Source organism: Vulpes vulpes, chromosome 10, assembly GCF_048418805.1.
Source record: "Vulpes vulpes isolate BD-2025 chromosome 10, VulVul3, whole genome shotgun sequence".
NCBI classification, from domain to species: domain Eukaryota; kingdom Metazoa; phylum Chordata; class Mammalia; order Carnivora; family Canidae; genus Vulpes; species Vulpes vulpes.
The window spans coordinates 41,365,822-41,389,160 of NC_132789.1; the positions used below are offsets into that span (position 1 = coordinate 41,365,822).

Genomic DNA, 23,339 nt, shown 5'->3' on the forward strand with positions numbered 1-23,339 from the left:
AGGGATGATTAATTCTGTGGGAGGATGACAAAGTGGATGAGGCAAGTAAGGAAAGCCTTCACAGAGGACACAACAAAGGATATCTCCCAATAAGCAGACAGACTGAGGAGGGGCATTTCAGGCAGATGCCTAGGGATTAGCAAGGGCATGGAATGGTAGGAGCATGGTGTGTTCAAGGAAAGGATGCATTACCTGGTGCGAGCAGAAACCTGGGTATATGGGAGGAGAGTGGGGAATGAGGCTGGCAAGACACACTGGGATGAGACTGTGGAAAGCCTTCGATCTAACACCAGCCAGGTACTTGGACTTTGTTCAATCAGCAGCCAAGAGCCAGCAAAGCATTTTCATGTATTCAGATGCATGAGTTACAGAGATAATTTGATAATTGTGTGGAGGATGCACTATACAAAGCAGCCCATTGGGAGGCTGTTGCAATGGTATAGCCCTAAGATCAAACCTACCTAAGGGAGGAGCATTTAGAATGGAGAAGAATTAAACAGTAGTTCTCAAAGTATGCTCCAGGGATCCTCAGGAGTCTCTAGGCCCTTTCAGAGGGTCCATGAGGTCAAACTATTTTCATAATAATACTAAGATTATTTGCCTTTTATAATTTTTCTCTCAAGAATGTTCAGTGGAGTTTTCCAGAGGCTACATGACATCTAGTATTGCAATAGACTGAGTACAGAAGCAGATACGAAAACGTATGAGAATATTCTATTAAGTCAGACATCAAAGAGGTTTGCAAACTCATAAAACAATACTACTCTTATTAAAGTTTCTGTGTTTGGGGGCGCCTGGGTGGCTTAGTGGTTGAGAGTTTGCCTTCAGCTCAGGTCGTGATCCTGGAGTTCCAGGATCAAGTCCCACGTCGGGCTCCCCGCAGGGAGTCTGCTTCTCCCTCTGCCTGTGTCTCTGCCTCTCTCTATGTGTCTCTCATAAATAAATTTTTTAAAATCTTTAAAAAAATAAAAAAAAATAAGCTACTATGTTTGGAAAATGTTACTTTTTAATAAAAAATAAATATGTAACTTATGTTAATGTTAGTTTTACCAAAGTGATTTTTAAATTAATTAATAAATATATATTTTTAAAACTCCTCATTGTTTTTCTGTTTTTGTTTTTAAGTAGGCTCCATACCCAGTGTGGAGCCTGAACTCACAACCCTGGAATCAATACCCAAGCTGAGATCAAGAGTCAGACGCTCAACCAATTAAACCAAGCAACCCCTCAGTTTTAATACAGCAAATATTAATAGATATCAATAAACATAAGCTCTTTGGGGTCCTCAATAACTTTTTAAAAATATATTTAATTTATTTGTTTACTTCAGAGAGAAACAGACAGACAGAGATGCAGAGGGAAAGGAAGAAAGAGAATCTCAAGCAGCTTTGTGCTAAGCACGGAGCCCAATGTGGGGCTTGATTTCACGACGCTGAGTTTAATATCTGAGCCAAAAATCATGAGTCGGACGCTTACCCAACTGAGCCACCCAGGTGCCCCTGGGGTCCTCAATAATTTTTAAGAGCATGAATATGTTTTGAGACCAAAGAGTCTGAAAACCACTGGAATAGAAAAATATTTGTAAGTGAACCAGGATCCCTGGGTGGCGCAGCGGTTTGGCGCCTGCCTTTGGCCCAGGGCGTGATCCTGGAGACCCGGGATCGAATCCCACGTCGGGCTCCCGGTGCATGGAGCCTGCTTCTCCCTCTGCCTGTGTCTCTGCCTCTCTCTCTCTCTCTGTGACTATCATAAATAAATAAAAATTAAAAAAAAAAGAAAACATTAAAAAAAAATATTTGTAAGTGAACCAAATAGGACTTGATAATTATATGCAGGGGCTAAAAGAAAGGGTTCCTTTAAAAACCACTCTTAGGTCTTAATTTAGGAAACCTGGTGGATGGTGAGAAGAAATGGAACAAGTCTGAAAGTATTTTGGAAGAGTTTGTAGAACAAGATACTACAGTGCTTACCAAAAAAAAAAAAAAAAAAAAAAGAGGAGGAGGAAGAAGAAAAGGTTCTCAGCAGAAATTCATCAGAAATGACATAATTTGACCAACCTAGATTTCTATGACAGTAGGCACTTAGATCAATTTTTCTTTTTTTTTTTAAACATTTCATTTTCTTTCTTTTTTTTTTTTAAAAAAAGATTTTATTTATTTATTCATGATAGTCACACAGAGAGAGACAGAGAGGCAGAGACACAGGCAGAGGGAGAAGCAGGCTCCATGCAGGGAGCCCGACGTGGGATTCGATCTCGGGTCTCCAGGATCGTGCCCTGGGCCAAAGGCAGGCGCCAAACCGCTGCACCACCCAGGGATCCCTAGATCAATTTTTCTTAAAAAAAAAAAAAAAATTTTCTTGAGGTTTGAGCAATAGAAAATCTTTAAGTGACATCAGCAGATATAAGACACTACATTAAGTTATATCACTACAATGGGGGATTAAAAGTAAAATACGATTCTACAAAGTAGTCAGAAATTCCCCATTCTCACAACCATTCATCTTACTACCTCTGTTAATGATATTAATATTATAGTTATCGGCTATTTACTATTTGACAGGCACTGTGATAAAACCCTTACAAACACCTTATTTATGCCGAGGAAACAGAACCCTAGAAGGTTAAGGGACTTGTCCAGGGTCATTTGAAATCTACTTGCTGACAGCAGCATTCAAATCTAGGTATGTGTGACTCCAATTTCTTTGCTGAGAGCCGTAAGCTTTGTGGCTCACCTGGACCTGCTGCTTTTGTGCAGTCAGCATGTTGGGGTCGATAGAAAGGGGCCCCAGCACCCCCATCATCAGTTCCTTCTCCATCAGCCAGGGCCGGAGCTGGGATTCTGCAGCCTGGAAGCTGGCCAGATGACTTGCGGATTCCTCCAGCTGCTTTTGCCGGGCCATGGTCACTTCGGTGGCCCTTTCCCATCGGGAATCTGCGGAAGGGAAATGAGAGAATGTGTTCCTTTACTCTCACCAGCCACTGGCCTGATCCCTAAGTTATGTTCCTAATATACCACAGGAAATGACCCCAGAATTAGTTAAAAAATTTTAAGTTAAAAATAATCTTTATTTAATTTTAACTAAAGTAGCACAGTTCTGTACTTGATTGTGGTGGTGGTGATAATGAAACTGCACAGAACTACACACACACACACACACACACACGCATGCATGTCTAATAATATTTTATGACTGTTTTTAAACTCTTACTAAATTATAAAAACATCTTTCATGCCAATGTTTTTTTCAGGCTAATAAACATTCACCTATATCATTTATATTTAGGTCAATATGAATGCAGAATAATTCATCTAATCCTTCCAGTGAATAGATTATTTCCTATTTTTCATTTTCATCCCCAATATTCTCCATAGCATCCCCATAGCAGATTGTCAGACTGACTTGCCCATAAAAGCCAAATTTCTGACACTTTTGAGCGGAATCTCTAGATTTTTTCCGTTAATCAGACTCACTCTCTAACCCTATTCCTCTTGACTGCTTACGAAAATTAAAAATAAGTCCTGCTTTATAGGATATTTTGTTTTGAGGATAAGCAATTTAGTGAATTTGCAACATTCCTCTGATAACTTACTGAGTTCCTCTTGCATTTCCTTCCAGCTTTCTGCTTCTTGTGAGTTGGGATATGTCATCAGTAATCCAGCCAGGGCTTCCTTTACTTTTTGGATTTTTGGAGAATTCTGTTCCAATTCAGCCAGGAAGGCCTAGGAGAGAGAATATCAGGGATGCCACAAGATTTCTGCACAGGAAACAAAGCTATGTGTGTAGAGGAAAGTACCGGAAGACTGGCCTGCAATTACAGGCTCCACTTCTGATTCTATTAGTGACTTGTTTCATGATTTTAAGACACATTTTTGCTTCAATTTTTACTTTAAAATGAAAATCTAAGTGGCAGGATCTAAATTTTTTCATGTACAACGTATTGGTAGAACCCAATAAGAAGAAATTACTAATCCCCATACACAATGATGACGATGATGGTGATGTCAAGAACATTTATATAGCTGGAGAAGATGGCATGGTATGTCCAGTTAGAATAGAAAAAATTTTGGCAAAAAAAAGGTTTTATACGATTTTCTATATGATCTTATTCCTCCTGCTATTCTTCCTTGTCTTACATGTCAACCTTAAGAATGAACTGTAATAACAGCCATACTGAAATCCCCCAAGAGTTGGAAAGAGGCTTTGATGACAATGGTTTGACTTAAAGCATCATATGGGAAACAAGATCCCACTCTCAGTGAGCTGATATTTCAGAGGAGGGATATTCTCTTTCTGTAAACAGATCTGGTTTTTTTTTTTTTTCCTTTTTTTAAGTTTTATTTATTTAAGTAATCTCTATGTCCAATGTGGGGCTCGAACTCATGACCCCAAGATCAAGAGTTGCATGCTCTTCCAGCTGAACCATCCAGGTGTGCCCGGTTTTATTTCTGAGTATTATTTATAATAATTTCTCATTTCATAGGTAAGAAAATTCTCTAGGAGACTTTAGACATAGTCTTCATTTGAAAGGGCTCCTCATGGCATGGGTGTGTGGCTGAGTCCTGGGCTTAGGCAGGAACACTGGTACAACAGCCCCTTCCTCTTACTGTTTGGGACGCAGCTAATGTAAACACAGTACCTTGTTAGATTCAGCTTGGGCTCTCACTGTTTCTGGCTTGGTTGGAGATGAAGAGGCATCCATGGCTTTGAGGACTTCCTCTTTTGATTCCAGCCACTGCAACACTGAGCCTGCCTCCTTCTGAACTTCCTGCATTCTGCTGAGGACAGCCTGAAGGCTTTCCTGGCGTTCCCGAAGCACTCCCCCCAGTTTCTCATATTTCAAGTTTACATCTGACATGTCACACTGGATCTCCGTCAGATCTAGTATCATAGAAACAAAAATCAGATCGGGAATAGCTCTCCAAGCCTCCCCAAGGGTTCCTCATGCTAAATTACTCATCAGGATTAAGTGTCTCTCCTACTCCTTCTAGTGAACTAGAGAGTCTGTTCCTGGTAAATCACATAAAAGTCCTTGTTTATATATATACAAAGCAAAAGAGCTTTCATTAATCTGGCTTTCGGATTTTGACATTAGCTACATAGATGTACAAATAAAATGCTAAATAAACTTGGGAATTGCAGGAGTGAAGGGAGTGAAGGATCTGGGGCATTCTTCTGCTCCCTCTTCTCCAAATAACAGAGAAACCATGGGGCTGGGAGGCTGAGGGTTAGAACAGACTGCCTCTAATGTGGCTTCTTTATGACTCAAAAGATTCACATGTATTTTCTGCAAGGTCTTTCCTTACTGGTCTTATCTAGCGGTCCAATTTATTTCCTAGTACTTTTATCTCCCTGGCTGCCAACCCGTTTAGCCTTTACCAAGCCAGCAAAGAAGCATCAACAGTGGCTTCTGCCCCAGATTTTTACCCTCATACCCATCCTGGCAGCAGTTCTTTCACACATACAGAAACATACACAGATGCCAATGTGAATACTATTCTAACACATCCAACAAAGAGGCACTGTGAGATGGCATTCTCACCTTTGCAGGTGTGGTATCCGTTTACACTGCCTATAGAGCTTCCTACAGAGGGCAGTATGGAACCTGAGCAGAAGGACAGGGAGACAAGCAGGGCAAGACAAACGTGTTAGGAATACATACAGGCACTGAATTTGTTCTCTGGCACTCACTTTAAGCTCAGGTATCAGGAGGTTAACACAGCACAGGACAACATACTCATGGAAAGAGACAAATCATTTTAGCTGCCAGGCAACCAAGCATCACTTGGGTGTTTTGGGTTCTTAGCAGTAGTGATTCTTAACCAACCCTTTCTTTAGGAAAACTCTAATTTATTTCCTTCCTTGATCTCCAACTTGAATTCTTTGGATCCTGTCATGACTTTGTGAAGCAAGTATTGGTAAAATAATTAAGTCTTTAGAATATCTGTGCTGTCTGCCACACTTTAGAATGAGGATTTACAATAAAGCCAAAAGGCTCAACGTTAACATCAATGTCCTTCAACATAATAAAAATGAACAGTAAATGTAATTGAGGACATAAAAAGCAGTATTCTTTTAATAAAGACATTAAGACGAGTCCTTCTTATATTACTTCAAAAGGAAGAATCTTTATTCTTCTGTGACTTTCTGCTTTCCTTCCCTACCAGAAAACGGAAATACTGAGCACCAATATATCTGGCTCGTAAATATTCCCAGAAATTCTGCTTTGGGCCTTTGGTTCTGTTTCTAATTACCATGATTTTACCTATATTCTCCTCAGGTTGATTCTTTGTATTTCAGGAGTGTCCCAAGTTAAATAAAAATCAGATCATGTAATTATAGAAATTATACAGAAATATGAAGAATATTCATGATATAATGTTACATTACAAGAAGAGATTAAACTCTCATGCACACTGATTTCATAGAAAAATGTTTTACATTAAGGTTATATTAAAAGATAGTAATTGTGAAACTTTTAAATGTTAACATTTCCTTCCTTCCTCCCTCCCTTCCTTCCTTCCTTCCTTCCTTCCTTCCTTCCTGTTCTTTTTTTCCTTAAGTAGGCTCCACCCCCAGTGTGAAGCTCAACTCGAGGCCTGAACTCAGGACCCTGAGATCAAGACCTGAGCTAAGATCAAGAGTTGGATGCTTAACCGAACAAACCACCAGGCACCCCAACATTATTGTATTTTCAATGAAAAAATGGATCAAACAAAAAGATCATATTCCATTGTAGTAGGGTGATGACCAAAAAAGAAACTGGACTAGTAATTAGGAGAAGGTGGTCCTGGCTAAGACTGTCACTAACTCGGTATGTGAGCCTTAATCTGCAGACAGACCTCAGTTTCTTCTCCAGGATATAAAGATAATACTAGCTATCTTGTCAGCTCTCATGAAGTTACCTGAGAGAGGTAATGAGGTACTGTATACCGTAAGCACTTTATGAAACAAGAACTACACGAATGTTAAGAACTGCAATATTCATGATTTTTCAGAGGTAGAAGATAACTTTGAGAGCACTCAGGCTAGTGACTTTCAAAGCACCTAAGGAGGTGCTTTAGGGACTCTATAAATGGTTTAAATTTAATCTTCAGAATATATTTGTAACTACTTAGAAATGGCAATAAAACATGCGTGTTCAGTTATGTTGAACACCACACCTAAACCATTCGATACAACCAATTTATGCTGGTTTGGGGATAGAATGAAGTAGCTCCCATACACCCACTGCTGACATTTAAAAGTGTTACTTTTTGAATGTGACTGATTGGAAAAGCCACAGCTCTTCATTAGCACTTTACACATGTCCACTTGTACAAAGAAAAACATTTGCAACATGTGGTTACTATATTAAAGAAAATGACAAAAAAGGCTAAGGTGCATCTGCTCAGAGCAGGCTCTCATTAGGGCAGAACCAGGTGGTAACAGAATTCTTAACACGCCAGGTCCTGGTGATGTCAGATTACAGGCTAACTGTTGTCCTCAATGCCAGTTTTAGGTGTTTTCTATGTTTAAGAAAAGAAGGTGATCCTTCATTAAAATTCTTGGTGTTTTAACTTTGAAACAAGAATTCCTTATTACATCACTTTCAAGCTCCTAGTTCAGTTTAACCGAGGAGTGCTCTGAGACTCTAAAGTGAACTTTTTTTTCCACCTTGAATCAAGTATATTTGTGTTTGAATTTAGGCTGCATCACTTACATAGTGGGTGACATCTTCAGCTACTGTGCTCCCCCTCCCACTGGTCCCCTCCCTTCACCTGTTCTACCCCATGACTCTTGAGGACATTAATAAATGGGCAATTAAGGGGAAAGTGGTTAGAAAGTGGTTAAAGTTAATACTTGAGATTGTCTTTCCTGTGGGGCAAAATTTACTTGAATTGCTATGGACAAGTATCATTTGCATTACTATCAATTATCTACAAGTCAACTTTCATCATACAAAATTCTAGAACAGTTCAATAAACAAAAATTCAGTTAAAGGTACACACTCAGGACCAAATAATTTCCAAAAGCCTATCAGACAATGTCCAACACTTCATTGAAAGGACACCCAATACTTCTATGTTGTCCATTTCCAAGACTTTGACAATTCTTTCTGACACAGGTGGACTGTAAAGTGAACTTTTAAAGACATTTGTTATCCTTTACAACTACTTATCTGTGTGACCTGTATTTTCTGAATATGATGTAACCAAACAAAATGGAGAAATAAATCAGATTATAAAGCTGTCATCCAAAAATCCTTTGTCAAATCTTTATATTCCCTTAGATAGTCTCAATATCCTGATTTTATAATAGATAAAATGCTAAAATCCACTTATCAGGGAAATTTATGCCAACAAAGTATCATTTGTATCTGTTTTATGTAGTAGAGCTTTATTTGAGATTTTTTAAAAAAAGATTTTAGCGTTTTAAAATGTTTGAAAAACCACGGATCTACTCTAGAAGTCAAAAAACTGTAGTGGTCAAATCTGGCCCTCTGCCTATTTCTGTTTATAAAGTTTTATTTGAACACAGCCACATCCGTTCACTTGTATATCATCTATGACTGTTTTGTGTCACCACGGTAGAGATGTATAGTATGACAGAGACCATGTGGCTCACAAGCCTATAAAGTATTTAATACATGGCCCTTTATAGAAAGAGCTTGCTGACTCCTGATGTAGTCACACACCAATAAGTCCCTGAACTTAAGAGGTTTTATGTATTGCAATATAAGAAACACCAATTCCCTGAAACGTCATTTCTGGGTAATTCTAAGAGATCTTTAAGCTTTGACAGAAAAGTGACTGTCTGTTCTCAGGAGAAAAAAATAAACTTTTCTCTTATGATTTAACTGATTGTAGGAGTGCACTAACACAGTCTGGCAATAAAACCTCTGAGATCCCAATTTAAAACCAGAAAGTGACTGTGAGCTCATATGGATTTTGTTTGGAAGACTTAATCTGCAGCCAGGGATTATTCACATATCTGGGCACAATCTTTGTATCTCCTTCCAAGAAGTGTGGCTGTCCTTGGTAGACCAACACCAACTCCTGAATACCTATTCTCTCTCAAGATATCATGCTTAAACTCTCAAGGGCTGACTCCAATTTAAAGATGATGCATAGCTATTCATGCAAATGTTTAAAAGAAAGCAACAGAATCCTATTTTAATTCTTCTCTGTTCATTTAGGCCAACTAGTCCCTTTACTCTTTCCCATCACAGGAAGAGGTTCTGCAAAATGGAGCAATGTCATATAACAAATGGGAGACAGGTCAGTTTGAAGGGGAAGACGGCTTTGTGGACCATTGCCCTTTGTTCTCATACTCAATGCTGATTCTGACTTTTATTAATTAAGGGGTCATAACCAAAGACCAAAGGCCAAAGTGAAGAATGTTGTTTACTCACTACATTTTTAAAAGCCTGTACTCACCTGTCTTGGCTTGGGAATCAGGTGCTGTGATCTCCATGATGAGATTTTCTAAAGAAGTGCCTTTGCAATTGATTTCTTCCACCAAACTTCCCTTACTTGCCCAGTCATCTAGAAGACCCTGTTGACAGAACAGCTAAATGTTAACATCTAGGGGCATTCTCCTCATCAGTAAGGACACCTATTCTATATTTCCTCCTTAAAGTTTTGATAAGCATTAAGTGATCATCCTCATATATTTAGTCACTTGAAGATCTTGGTTTAACCAGCCATGATACAGGAGAATGACATCCTAGAATATTCAGGAACGTCTCATTTATTCATCAATTATTTATTGAGCATTACTATAGGCCAGACATCATGCCTAACACTGAGGATACAAAATAGGATTATGATATAGTTCCTAAAACCAAGAGCTCAGATTATCAACTGCATTATAATGTGATAAATGCTACTACAAAAATACAGACAGTAAACTCAGAGCACAGAGGAGACACACCTAACTCTGCCTTGAGGGCGAAAGCTTTTAGTGAAAACAAAAGGTAGTAAAAGGGAACAGCATGTGTGTAAAGAATAAAAAGGAAATGACAAATGGGCGGTAAAATGAGGAGCTAGATATTGAAATGTAGAAAAATACATAGAATCATAGGCTACACTTTGCATTTTCAAGGGAACTTTATATTGGGCTTGAAGCCAGAGCTCTAACTACCAAAGAAAACCATTAAGAAACAAAGGCACCCTGCTCTAACTAGGTCATGTTTTCTCTAGCTGTGGATCCCCACCACAAAAGTAGATTTCTACTTCTTCCAAAGCAGGGAAACCTTCTTAGCCTTGAGTCCCTTCCTCCACACTGAATTTCCCTGACAATCAACTTAGTTTGCTTTTGACTTTAAGCTGCCCAGCAGCAGAGAAAGACAGAGCCATGACTATACAGCAAGTCCTTGCTGCCTAACTGCAAACTGAGCCTTGTCAATTCACAGCTGTCAATTCCTTTATCAATCACTCTAGATTCCAAAGAGCCATAGTTCCCAAATCATGCATCAAACTCACAGGATATTTTAAATTTTTGAGGGAAATACAGTGACATCTATTGGACACCATGTGAACGACTACTATGAAAGTTTAGACCTAGCTACACAGCATGTGTAGCATGTGAGGCTTTTTAGGTTTTTCTTTTTTTCCTTTCTTCTTTTTTTTGGCCCTGAGGTACCACGAAAAATTTATTGAAATAGTAAGGGCACTGTGAACTAAAAAATCAGAAAGCCTCTGCCCTAGGGGATTCCCCACACCAAATGTTCTGGGAACTCTCCCTGTGAAATCAACAAACTCTTCCCTGTCATCTGGTAAATCCTGCTTTACTAAGCAAATAAGGAGAATGCATGAGAACTAGTTGAAGGTAGATACAGCTTGATTTCAACAAAAGGAAGAGATGTGTTAAAAATGCAAGTAGAGGCTGAATGACTGAATCAAAGAAGAGATCCTACAGGGGATGGGAGAAATATTGATCCTACTCTGGAAGGTACCTTCCAACTATCTGATTCTAACTTTTCCTTTTTTAGCTGTAGAGGTGATAATCTTTCCTTAATCTCCTGATCATATATCTGGTCACTTGCTCACGGATAACTCTCTAATTCTCAAACACACAGTGAGATTATAAACTTCTCAAGGACAGGACTATAATGACTATCTTTTTTCTAACACCCCTTGGCACGAGAGGCATCCGAGAAATAGCTGAAACTTTATAGATGTTATTCCCAGGTTACTTTTTGATTTTGGTTTTGAAATAGGAGACATTTTGGTGGGATCCCTGGGTGGTGCAGCGGTTTGGCGCCTGCCTTTGGCCCAGGGCGCGATCCTTGAGACCCGGGATCAAATCCCACATCGGGCTCCTGGTGCATGGAGCCTGCTTCTCCCTCTGCCTATGTCTCTGCCTCTCTCTCTGTATGACTATCATAAGTAAATAAAATTTAAAAAAAAAAAAAAAAAGGGAGACATTTTGGTGCTCAATACTTGGATAGGGGTAGGTGGGAATCACATGAAGAAAATGGAGGGATTTCTATTCTGACGCAGAAGGATAACTTGGACTTGTCCCACCAGTTGAAGCTCAGTCCACATAAGCTTCCAAACTGTTGTCTAACCTGGTTCCTGGAGCTCCTTTTGTTCACCTACCTTCAGGTGTTCAATCTGCTTTTCCAGCTCTTTAGTACTCATGAAAGTCTCTGTAGGTGGAAGATCCCCTTCAGTTTCCTTCAGCCATTTCTGGAAGGTCCTAACCAGCTTCCGAAATTCATCCAATTGCTCCTGACAAGATGATGCATCTTCCTCTCTGTCAACGAAGACATTCTGTTACTTGCCAGACCAAGCTTTGTAAGGAAGTCAACTTGAACTAAAACTATACTCATTTGGGGACTCTAGGCATCTTTTCCTTACAGGGCCTTTCCCTCCCATAACTTTTTTCACTGCAGCTTTGGCTAAACCACAACATACAAATGTAGGAGAGCATCAAACTAAGGAATCTGTTGCCCTTGTTTGGACATTTCTGGGGAGAGGAGTCTTCAATCTTACTCCAGGCTAAAGTGAAAGTGAGAGAAACTAAAAGGAGCCTGCTATTTAGGTGCAATGATACAATGGAAAGAATGTAAGCTTTGGATCCCAAATCCAGCTATGTCACTTTTTAGGTAGCTGACTTTTTCAAGGCCTAATTCAAATGCTAATCCCCTTAGCAAGGAAGACATTGTAACAGAGGCTCACAGAAGTTAGGTCAAGCACACAAATGGGTAAAACAAGCCAAGGACAAAGGAGAATTCAATTTCAAAATTAAGTTTTGGAAGTGGCCACATCTATCAGACTTTAAGCTCTTTTAGGCAGAGAACCTGGTTCTTCCTCCTGCTAAACGGCCCCGCCCCGCAGCATAGAGGATGAACAAGCCTTCCTGACCTCTGTCCCCCTTCTCTCCACAAAATAACCTGAGGCTGACAGTGTTGCCTTAAGCAACACTGCTTAAACAAGCTTACTTTCCATAAGGCAGTCATCTGCCAAATCAAGATTATATATATGGCTAAACCAAGAGAAGTCTTCTCAAGCTCCTAAACAAATCCACATGAGGTTTTTGAATGGAATCATGGCTTTTCAACAGCGGATAATATGAAATCAACCACTCCTGTCAAATATTCCCATGTTAAGCTTGAAAGAAGAATCCAGACACTCTTCCAAAACAACAACTTAAATGTGGTCAAAACAAGCAGAGAGAGAGCCAGAGCCAATATAACCATTAATTATGCCTACAGGGCACCCCTGGTGGCTCAGCGGTTTAACACCACCTTCAGCCCAGGGCGTGATCCTGGAAACCCAGGACTGAGTCCCACATCGGGCTCCCTGCATGGAGCCTGCTTCTCCCTCTGCCTGTGTCTCTGTATGTCTCTCATGAATAAATAAATAAAATCTTAAAAAAAAAAAAATCTTAAAAAAAAAAATTACGCCTGCAAGTCTCCTCCAATTTTTCTCTTTATTTCAAAATCCTGCCACAATCCTACTTGCTGCCCCAAATTTATTGTTTGGTCCAGGTGACCCAGGCTTTTGATTGCGCAGAGGGAAATAGCCCCATTAGCGAAAGGGAATTCATTATTTAGTATTAGAAAATCACTAAGCACCAAGTACACTGGACAGCTTTGCCTCAAAGAGGCATTTTCCAATCTCCTAAAATAGCAGACTTTTTGATGCCATCTTTTCTACTGAAGGAGGAAGAGAAAATCATTTAACAGCAAGAAAAAACTTAGCTCTCCAAATTGACCAACACATACGAAAACTCACCTTTCTTTAACTGTCTTCTGTAACTCTGTGAAGTCCTTTCTGAGGTTCTGTACCCTGTCCTGATGCTGGGATAGGTCCAGGGCAAAGCCACAGGAGCCCAGTTCAGTGACTAGATTCTCAAGAGTCTCGAGGTTCTCCTGTTGATCTTCCATTTCCGAATTGAGCTCCTGTCAAGCAAAATGGGAAATGTACTAAATCCTCTTATCATTATAAACAAATATACTAAAAAAAAAAAAAAAAAAAAAAAAGATATCAACATTAAATCTGGGGCAAGTTCCCCCTAATCTGTGGAAAAAGGGAATAAGAAAAGTGGCATGCTTGCTGGTCAACTGCAAAATCAAAGCAATAAATAGGGAGGATTTTTCCAATCCATCTGAGAGTGGCTAAGAATTGAAAATAAGTCTTGTCTCCTTTAAACAAATGTTCAAAGACTTGGGAGGCAGCATGACAGAATGAAAAGAATGGAGGTTTCTGGAGTCAAAAAGACTCCAGAAAATCAATCATGGCTTTGCTACTTACTAGGTTTGCAATCTCAAGCTATTCAATTTCCCTAAGCTTATCTCTTCTGTAAAACATAGCAAACATACTCTCTTCACTATAATTTAACACTGTATTCAAGATATTAGCCAATGCAATTAGGTAAGAGAAAACAATCTGTGGCATACACAAAGTAGAAAAGAGGAAGTAAAAGCATATTTGCAGATTATATGAAAGTATACTTGTAAAACCCGAGAGAATCAATAATACAATTAATCAAACAATGAAGTAATCCAATAAGGTGGCAGGATATAAAACCAATATATAAAAATCAAGAATGAAAACTTCATTTATAATAGCAGCATAAAAGGTACAATTTTAAGAACCAACTAACAAGAAACATACAAAACCCTTATGAATAAAACATTAAGATATTTCTGACAGACACAGAAGCAGACCTCAGTAAATGGAAAGACATCCATAAAGATATGTGTATGTATGTGTGCGTATAGGCACACGTGAATAAATAAATTCAATGTGATCCAAATAAAAATACCAATATTTTCCCCCTATGGCTAATAAAGTTGACTTTAAAGTTCACACAGAAAAATTAATGTATGAAAAACCCTGGGAGACGCCTGGGTGGCTCAGTGGTTGAGCATCTGCCTTTGGCTCAGGGCACGATCCTGGGATCCGGGACCGAGTCCCGTAACGGGCTCCTTGTGGGAGGCCTGCTTCTCTCTCTGTGTCTCTCATAAATAAATAAATAAAATCTTTAAAAAAAAAAAGAAAAAGAAAAAGAAAGATGAAGGAAGGAAGGAAGGAAGGAAGGAAGGAAGGAAGGAAGGAAGGAAGGAAGGAAGGAAGAGTGGCAGGGAGGGAGAAAGTGAAGACTAGCCCTCCTAGATAGTAAAACACACCATGAAGTCTCTAGAATAAAAAATAGTATGCTATGGTTCGTGAACAGATAGAACAGCAAAGAACAGAAAATCCAGAAATAGATCTGAGTCCACATGGACATTGTATATCTGATAAAGAGGACTTCTCAAATCACTGGAGAAAAGGAGTTTTCAAAGAAATGATACTGGGAACAACTAGATAGACTTCAGAAAAGATAAACATGGATTCATATTGTGCACTGTATCCCAGAATGAACTTAAAATGTTAAAAGATTCAAATGTAAAAGAAAGAATAAAAGAAAAAAACCATTCAAGTTCTAGAAGCACGCATGGGTGAATTCAAGCATGGGTGTGGCAAAAGGCTTTCAAATCATGACCAAAAAGACATGTTCAATAAGAAGTAATAAAATCTACTGTGTAAAAATTTAAAAACCTTTTACATGGCCCAAAACACTATAAGCAAGGACAAAGGACAAACTGTGAAAAAAGATTTTCAACATACTACATATAAAGAACTAATCTCCCTAATACAGAACTCTTGTAAGTTGAAAGAAGGGGGAAAAAAACCCAAAAACAAAGTTCTGACAGAAAACAGTAAAAGGCTATGAATCAAGAGTTTACAATAAATGTCCCTTATGTGTATAAAAATATACTCAATTTCATCAGAGAAGAAATAAAAATTAAAGCCACACTGAAATATGTTTTATCAATCAGATTAACAGAAACTTGAATGCTGACAACACATTCTCCTGGTGAGGCTGTAGGGGAACAGGTACTTCCATGTGCACTGCTGGTGGGAATGCAAAATGGTGCAATTCTGACAGACTGGGATCTAGGTGAAAAGGATCCTGGTGTTTATTGTGCCATTCCTTCTACTTTTCTGTAAGTTTGAAATTATTCAAAGCAAAACCCAAAAAGGACAGCAAACCGAAGAGGACCATAAGACCCTACTTCAATATGGAAAAAGTTAGAGTCAGATAACCTCAATGCATCAATATAGGGATACAGAAATGTTGAGATACTATAGGTGGAAATGTGGGGGCACCTGCAGCCATTCTGGAGCCAAGATGGCCACTTTTTGGTCAAATTAAATACATGCATATACTATGACCTAGCAATCCTACTCCTGCATACATATCTAGATCTGTGGTTTGTAAGACTCTTCATTAGATATTTCTAACTCTGCGCCTACTGGGTATATGGTAGGAATACATCTCTCTGCTTCCTTGAAAGCCAGGTGTGAAAGTTGCTTTAACTAACGAAATGAAAATGGATTTGATATGCCCTCTCCCTGCTGCAGCAGTAGTCATGAAGGTAGGGCAGAATGAAGCTCCCACTGACTTGAATCCCTGAGTGACCATGATGACCTAAGTAGCCCAGCTGATCCGGGTTGAACATGCAGAATGAGTGAAAAATAAATCTAAGCTGTGTTTTCAAAAAATGGACAAACTGGGATGTCTGGGTGGCCAGTGGTTGAGCATCTGCCTTTGGCTCAGGGCGTGATCCCGGAGCCAGGGTCTGGGGATGGAGTCCCACACTGAGTTCCCTGTAAGGAGCTTGCTTTTCCCTCTGCCTGTTTCTCAGCCTCTCGCTCTGTGTGTCTCATGAATAAATAAACAAAATCTTAAAAAAAAAAAGGACAAACAATATCCAGTTTACACGATGGTTGTGGTAATTCTTTTTTTTTTTTTTTTAAAGATTTTAATTATTTACTTGAGAGAGAACATGCACACAAGCAGGAGGAGGGGCAGAGAGAGAGAGAGAAGGAGAAGCAGACTCCTCGCTAAGCAGGGAGCCTGATGCAGGGCTTGATCCCAGGACTCCAGGATCATGACCTTAGCCGAAGGCAGATGCTTAACCAACTGAGCTACCCAGGTGCCCCTGGGTGTGATAATTCTTTAAGATAATGCAGGTAGAGTTCTAGTACGCTGACTGACATACTATGGACTCACTGAATGTTGGTCCCCTCCTTGCCCTTCTTTTCTCTTTGTTCTGCCAATGTGGCAGATAGATTCTCACCTGGATCTGCTGGAAGAAATGTGCAATATCTTGATCTGGCTGATTTCCAGAGGCTAGCATCCGGCTTTTGTTTTCCATGAACTGCTGCAGCTTATCAGAGAGATGTTCAAACATCTCTGCCTGGGGCAGAAGCTTCTTTAGGGAGCTCTCCTTTTCTTGCTGCTGTAGACAGAGCTGTTCAAAGCGCTGGCTCACCTCCGCCAGTTTGCCCTGCAGCACTGCAGCTGTGGAGCTATCTGCTGTCTCCATGAATCCTGTCACCATCTCACGGGTGGCCTCCAAGCTGCTCTTTTGCCGAGCAATGTCCTGCTTCAATTTCTGTCACCAAAAATTGTGTCTGTCAGCTCCTGGCTCACTTATTCCAGGATATCTGAGCCATGAACTAAGAAACTTCTAATAAGTACATGCTAACCTCCTCAAGGAAGGCTGGATTGCATCGAGCCTCTGGAATACCAAACATCCCATCCCCTTAATCCACCCCATTCCATTAATGATTGTGCAGTGCTACTTTTCCTCAAGCTTAACAATGGTTTGGAAATTGGGTAGAAATATCTTTACATGGATTCGTCATCATCTCTAATCTTATTATAAGATTCACAGAAATAAAGTCTTCTCCTGATACTTTTTCAAAATGATGTAATTCTGGAACACAGCAAATACACCATCTCTGCTAACCCTTGGGGCATAGGTCTCACCATGTTAGTGGCCAGGGCTTCCTGGATGACTCCCAATGACAGTGATGCCACCTGCTCCTCCTCCAGGTTTTGTTCAACTTCCCCAATGGACTGCAACAAGCTGTCCAGGCTTTCCTGGACACTCTGAGATTGGGCAATGGCCTTCTGCAGCAGAGCAGAGCGCTCAGCCAGGCTACTGGAGAGGCTCTGGAAATGGCGGAGTATGGAATCTGGAAAATCAAGGCCACGAGAAGAGTGAAGAGTATTTTTGTTGTGCTTTTAAAAACAATGCATTTAAATCACACGTGCTAATGATAACAACAGACATGAAGGCAAATAGAAGGAATAAGCTTAAAATGCATTTGTACTTGAACCAATTTCACAAAGCATTATTTATTTAGCACCTACTAAGTGCCAGAAATTGTGCTGGGTGCTGAGGACTGAAGATAATTAAGGTAAGTCCCTGGCTTCTACAAACTTCAGACTGTAAAAGCAAGCATAGGCAGAAAAGGGCACGTCACAACTAAGCATAAAAATAAAATCCTAAGTGCTATATTGATGCTAAGAGTAATGTACTAGAGGAGCCTGAAAGAAGAATGATTACTTCTTATCTTTTATTTCTTTTGAGGGTTGGAGGTGGTGGTCAGGATTTTACAAAGGAAATAACATCTCAGGTACACCTAGAAGCTGGAGCAAGATTTTATCACACATGCTAGGCAGTCAATAAATGTTAGCAGCTAAGCCATAGGGAAAACTTCAGGGGTAAAGTAATGAAGAAATAATAACTAGTTTACTTGAGAAAGGAAAGATGTAGGTGTGGCTACAAAGCAGAATACGTGGGGGAAAAGGGTTGAAATCAGATTGCAAAGGCCTTCAATGGTGCAAGAACAAAGTTCATTAGAAGGTGAGCTCTTGCTGTTTGTATCCTCAACCCCTAGCCAGCACCATAGATACCTGTACGATATAGTGTGACGTGTTACAGAATAGTGGTACACACTAAGAATTAAGGGTGCATCCTTGTTATTGCTGCTTCATACCTGTAGTTTCTTGAACATGCTTGCGATCTGGGGCTGGCTCTCCTTCAATTTCCATGAGGTCATGAGCTACTTTTTGGAGTTTTTCTACAGGTACTTGGTGCTCAGCTAATTCCTCCTGCAACTGCTGCTTGTGCATGAAAAAGGCCAAGAGTAAAATCTCTGAGTAATCAAAGCTGGTTCTAGGAACCAAAATCTACTTAGCATAATGTTACTAGAGCTACAAAGAATACTTCTATTTATCCATACCCACAGATGTTAGAAATAAGTGTTTCGGAATCAGATCTTGTCCCAGGCATCCCAATCACTGCCTTTAAGCTATGTATTTGCTTTATTTTGGGGTACTCTATCCTATGCAATAGAATAGCCTATGTCCCTGCTTACCTTTGTTGTTGCAAGCTGCTGTTGTAGGACCCCAGGGTCCGAGGCAATAGTATCTGAAAGGAGCTTCTCCACATTGGCCTCACAAGCCTGCATCCAGGTCTGCAGGCTGTCGGCACTGCTCTGGAACTGCTGGTACTGGCCTAGGAGCATGTTCAGGTGAGAGCCCAAACGTGTACACTGTGTCAGAGGAAAAAGGGAGAGTAGGCTTATGCAAGGTCAGGCTAAAGGCAGCGGCTTCCCAAGCATAGTCCAAAGAAAAGCCTGGCTTTATTATAGGTATCTCACTCTAATTAAACTGAAGGGTAGTGCTGAGGCCTCTAGGGACAGATGAGTAGCAACCATCTTCTACAAGTGGGGCCTTGTTGTTTGATCCATACTATTCATCCCAACTTTATTATATACCTGCGAAGATGGGGTGAATTGGATGACAAGATGCCAAAGAAGTACACATCAGGTTGCAGGTTAAGGGAGGGACTGGGAGGTACAGACAGTGTTCCTTGTGGCTGGGTTAGAGATGTTGCCAAAATGCATGAGACAGGTAAGAGGAACTGACTAGATTCTACAGTTCCAGAGCTAATAGGAGTTGGTAGGGAGGTAGGTAAGGATGTACCCTAGATGCTCTGTCCGGGAATAAGACTGTGTACAGGGTTTCTGTTTCCCCTGTACTATCTCTCCCGGGAGCCTATGTCTGCTGGTCAGGATTCAGGAAGGCGAGCACCTCCACCTTCCCTACCAGAGCAAGACATATCCCAATACTGCTGGGATCAGACACTAACAAGCCCATGGGCCTCCCCCTTTTGCATTTTTTGCAGAGCTCATGAAGACACTCTGCCTGTGGTCAATACAGAATTCAGCTCACTCACTGTGTCTTAAGATTCTTATCCTGAGCCCCAGAAACTGCCCGCAGTTGCAGGACGGCTCCTACAATCATTCCCCCAGAGGCTGTCAGGACCCTCTTGGTACCTTTGAATGGAGAGCAGTGTATCTTTCTGTTGCATCCTTCAGCTTGCCCTTCACTAAATTTCCAGTGGCTAATGGTTCTCTGCCTTCCTCAAAACTGTTTTCTGTGTCCAAGACTTTCTGTCCTGAGATAGTCACAAATCGCAAGTCTCCTTTGTGGGAAATCACATCCTCTGAGAAGCTCCCCTGCCGCTTTAGCAGGGAGGGAAGGGTTTCAGGGCTGCTGACTCCCTTGTGCATGTTCTCCAGTTCCCTCTCAGACCGTTCCAGCCAGTTCTCAAACTCTTGATGGTCCTGCAGAAACTTCTGCAGCTCGTCCCGTAGTGTCTGCACCTGCTTCAGCTCTGCCTCCGACCGGGCCAGGGAAGCTGCATACTGCCCCTTCAGCTCTCCTAGCTTGTCCTGTAGCACCTGGCGTTCCTCAGGTGTGAGGTTGTGGCCATGCTGGTCCAGGAAGGCCTGAGCTGACTGGGTGGCCAGGATGAAATTTTGCTGCTGAGACAGCAATTCTTGGTGACGGGCCTGGCAAAAAATTCCCCCAAACACAGGACAATCAGAAGGGATACCACAGAAATTCAGTTATGTCTATGGCTAGAAGTGGAGAGTGATCTCCACAGGCCACTTTTCTAGCTGTTCAAAAATCACCAATCTCTCTCACTCTCCAAGCATTATGCCATATGCTAGTTCCAGCTGAACTGACACATATAGGATCTTATGGTTTTCAAAGAGACTTCACATGTAATATATCAACTGATTTGCGGCATAGTCTGTAATGTAAGCAGATAATATCTATACTAAAGATAGGGTAAGTGATATCAAAAAGATGTTACGTGTCTTGCCTAAGGTTATGTAGACAGTTAAGGGACAAACTGAGACTAGAATCTGGCTTTCTTCACTAAAATATCCTAAGTCTAAGAGAAGACACAAATGGCCAGCTAATAACTACCCACATTAATGGAAGGAGAGAGTGAGGTGGATAAGCCAAACATACGACAATGTAAAAATTACAAATATTTGCCTGTGAAATATGTCACTTACATATCCACAAAGACTATCCCAACTGGGAAAGCTATTGGAAAATTAATTCATTAAATAAACAATTTGTATTCTAGTGGGAGTTAAAATATATTTCTGCAGCATAGGTAATTTGTGTTTTTTATTTGTATGTGCTATGTTTATGTGCTTACACATGGACTTTTTTTCTATTTCAATGGAATGTAAGTTATTTTAGGGAGTTGTGGTTGTTTTGTTTTTTAAAATGTTCTTCCTGGGTGTTGGGGCGCCTGAGTGGGTCAGTCAGTTAAGCATCTGACTCTTGATTTTGGCTCAGGTCATGATCTCAGGGTCGTGGGATTGAGTCCTACATTGGACTCCATGCTCAGCAGGGAGTCTGCGAGAGATTCTTTCTCCCTCTCTCTTTGCCCCTCCCCCTGCTCACTTGCAAGCTCTCTCTCAAATAAATAGATTTTAAAAATAACATAATAAAAAAAATAATAACATAAAATGTTCTTCCTGAGTCTAACAGACAACAGTGGGAGATCAGTCAGTGTTCTTGCCTTATCTATCCATACTGTTTAAGGCAACTACCTAGATGAGGAAAACAGCATGGATTTATGTACTAGTTTGATGCTCTGCATGGGGATTTAGGAGGGAGACTCACACATGGAATTCGCTAGTACAAGCAATAACTGAAGTGGCATAAGTGGATAAAACTACCCAAGGGAAGTATATTCTGAAAGATGAGAAGAGGCTAGGGCTGTCACTTGGAAGCACATCGGCATCTCACGAACTGGCCAGAGGAAAGGAAAAAGGGTTATGAGGGTAGAGTAGCACTTTGGAAACCAAAGGACAGAGTATTTCAATAGTATCCAAGACACTGAGGTATCAAAGAGGGCATGAACCGAGAAGCACTCACTGTGCTTACTGGATATAGGGGCCAGGAGGTTATGGTGACTTGCCCAGTGCAGCAGAGAGGCCCTCCAGCATAGTGAGGACAAGCTAACATTCTCACCTTCATCTTCTCATACTGCTGGTCTAGTTCTTTTGGGGCCTGGCTTGACCCCTGGTGGCCATCAGTGGTATCAAAGGCTCCTTTCCTCAGGCCAGCTCCTGACAGCTGCTCCATCTGTCCTCCGGAGGATTCCAACGCAGTCACCCAATCCAGGAGAGCATCAATCTTACTCCTGTTCTCTGCCAGCTCTTTTGCTGCTTTACTCTGAAAGCCACAGAAAGAGTCTAGTAAGAAGGCCTTAGACACTCAGATATACAAGGAAAGGTTAAGGAAAAAGGTGAGACTTTGATGCTAAAGAAGAAAAGCTTTAAGAGTGTAGAAACAGTCTTTACATGCATAAAAACACCCAAGCATCTTCTAAAACATTTCTAGATTTTTGTCTATATTTCACTGCTCAAAAAGAAAAGTGTGTGGGAGGGGTGGGGGTGGCAAAACTCAAGATTTAAAGGGGCTTTAAGAGATGATTTAGTCCTGGCAGCCCAGCAAAGGATCATGGGATCCTTTGTAGGTGTGCAGAAGTGATGCCCTGGCTTGGCAGGGTCAGAAACAGCAGTCACACTTGATTACCAGCTGTCTTTCTCTAAGGGAAACACAGGCTTCTCCCATCCTTTTTTCTGCCAGAGTACTGAGTTCTAAAACTTACCTCTCGAGTTCTGACTGTTCAAGTATTGTAATTAATTTTTTTAAAGTTTTTATTTATTCATTCATGAGAAACACAGAGAGACAGAGATGCAGGCAGAGGGAGAAGCAGGCTCCCTACAAGAAGCCTGATGTAGGACTTGATCTTCAGATTCCGAGATTACTCCCTGAGCCAAAGGCAGACCCCTGAGTCACCCAGGTGCCCCAAGTATTGTAATTTTTAAAACAGGTTATGCCAGGTGATAAAACTTTATGTATTTCAGAATTCTCCTTCAGGTAACTTTTTTCACTTTTTCACATTTTCTACTTCCCCCATTTGTGTCAGAGTCCACGGCCATAATTTAATCTCCCAGTGCAAGTGAGGTACAGAAAACCATTGGAGACTTTACCTTCTAGGTTTATCCCAGTGCCACAGTTGCATGGATCTACAGGGGTGGCCTGGGGATAGTGTGTGGAACACTAAGACACCGCAGATATTTCCCCCTTGTGCTCTTGGATTATCAATCTAGACTCATGTTTGAAATATGTCATTTGCTTTTTCCTCCCCAGGGTATTACCCTTCTTCACTAAGTTCTTTCCAAGATTTTTCAATTAGAGTACTGGGTACACACACAGCAAGAAAGACTTTTTCTGGGCAGCCCAGGTGCTCAGCGGTTTAGCGCCACCTTCAGCCCAGAGCCTGATCCTGGAGACCCAGGATGGAGTCCCATGTCAGGCTCCCTGCATGGAGCCTGCTTCTCCCTCTGCCTGTGTCTCTGCCTCTCTCTGTGTGTGTCTCTCAGGAATAAATAAATAAAATCTTAAAATAAATAAAATACATACATACATACATACTTTTTCTTTGGAGGATGGGGGTAGTGAAATGAACTTCCTACCAACTATTCCTGACTTAAAGTCCTACAGGATAGGATTAATACTGACTCACAGACCAGCTCCCTAACTAGCCCCTTTTCATGATTCTATGCTCTCTACAAGGCAGTTTCCCTGCATTACCTTTTCTTTATTTGCCAGTACCA

General features: G+C 40.8%; 1 protein-coding gene across 28 annotated transcripts in view; it reads right to left on the reverse strand.

Moving 5' to 3' along the window:
- The window catches only part of MACF1 (microtubule actin crosslinking factor 1), a 337,622-nt gene that overhangs the window by 87,201 nt on the left and 227,082 nt on the right, over window positions 1–23,339 (reverse strand). For 25 of the 28 annotated variants that reach the window (XM_072723761.1, XM_072723759.1, XM_072723760.1 and 22 more), the window contains 13 exons: window positions 21,685–21,888; window positions 19,677–20,195; window positions 18,714–18,890; window positions 18,333–18,456; window positions 17,317–17,525; window positions 16,622–16,939; window positions 13,227–13,393; window positions 11,586–11,742; window positions 9,420–9,537; window positions 5,543–5,605; window positions 4,640–4,881; window positions 3,593–3,722; window positions 2,734–2,933 (listed from right to left, as the gene is read on the reverse strand). In XM_072723761.1, coding sequence (XP_072579862.1) covers window positions 2,734–2,933; window positions 3,593–3,722; window positions 4,640–4,881; window positions 5,543–5,605; window positions 9,420–9,537; window positions 11,586–11,742; window positions 13,227–13,393; window positions 16,622–16,939; window positions 17,317–17,525; window positions 18,333–18,456; window positions 18,714–18,890; window positions 19,677–20,195; window positions 21,685–21,888 — 2,628 coding nt within the window. The remainder of the gene's footprint in view (window positions 1–2,733; window positions 2,934–3,592; window positions 3,723–4,639; window positions 4,882–5,542; window positions 5,606–9,419; window positions 9,538–11,585; window positions 11,743–13,226; window positions 13,394–16,621; window positions 16,940–17,316; window positions 17,526–18,332; window positions 18,457–18,713; window positions 18,891–19,676; window positions 20,196–21,684; window positions 21,889–23,339) is intronic. The other 3 variants (XM_072723764.1, XM_072723747.1, XM_072723772.1) reach the window with 1 other exon arrangement.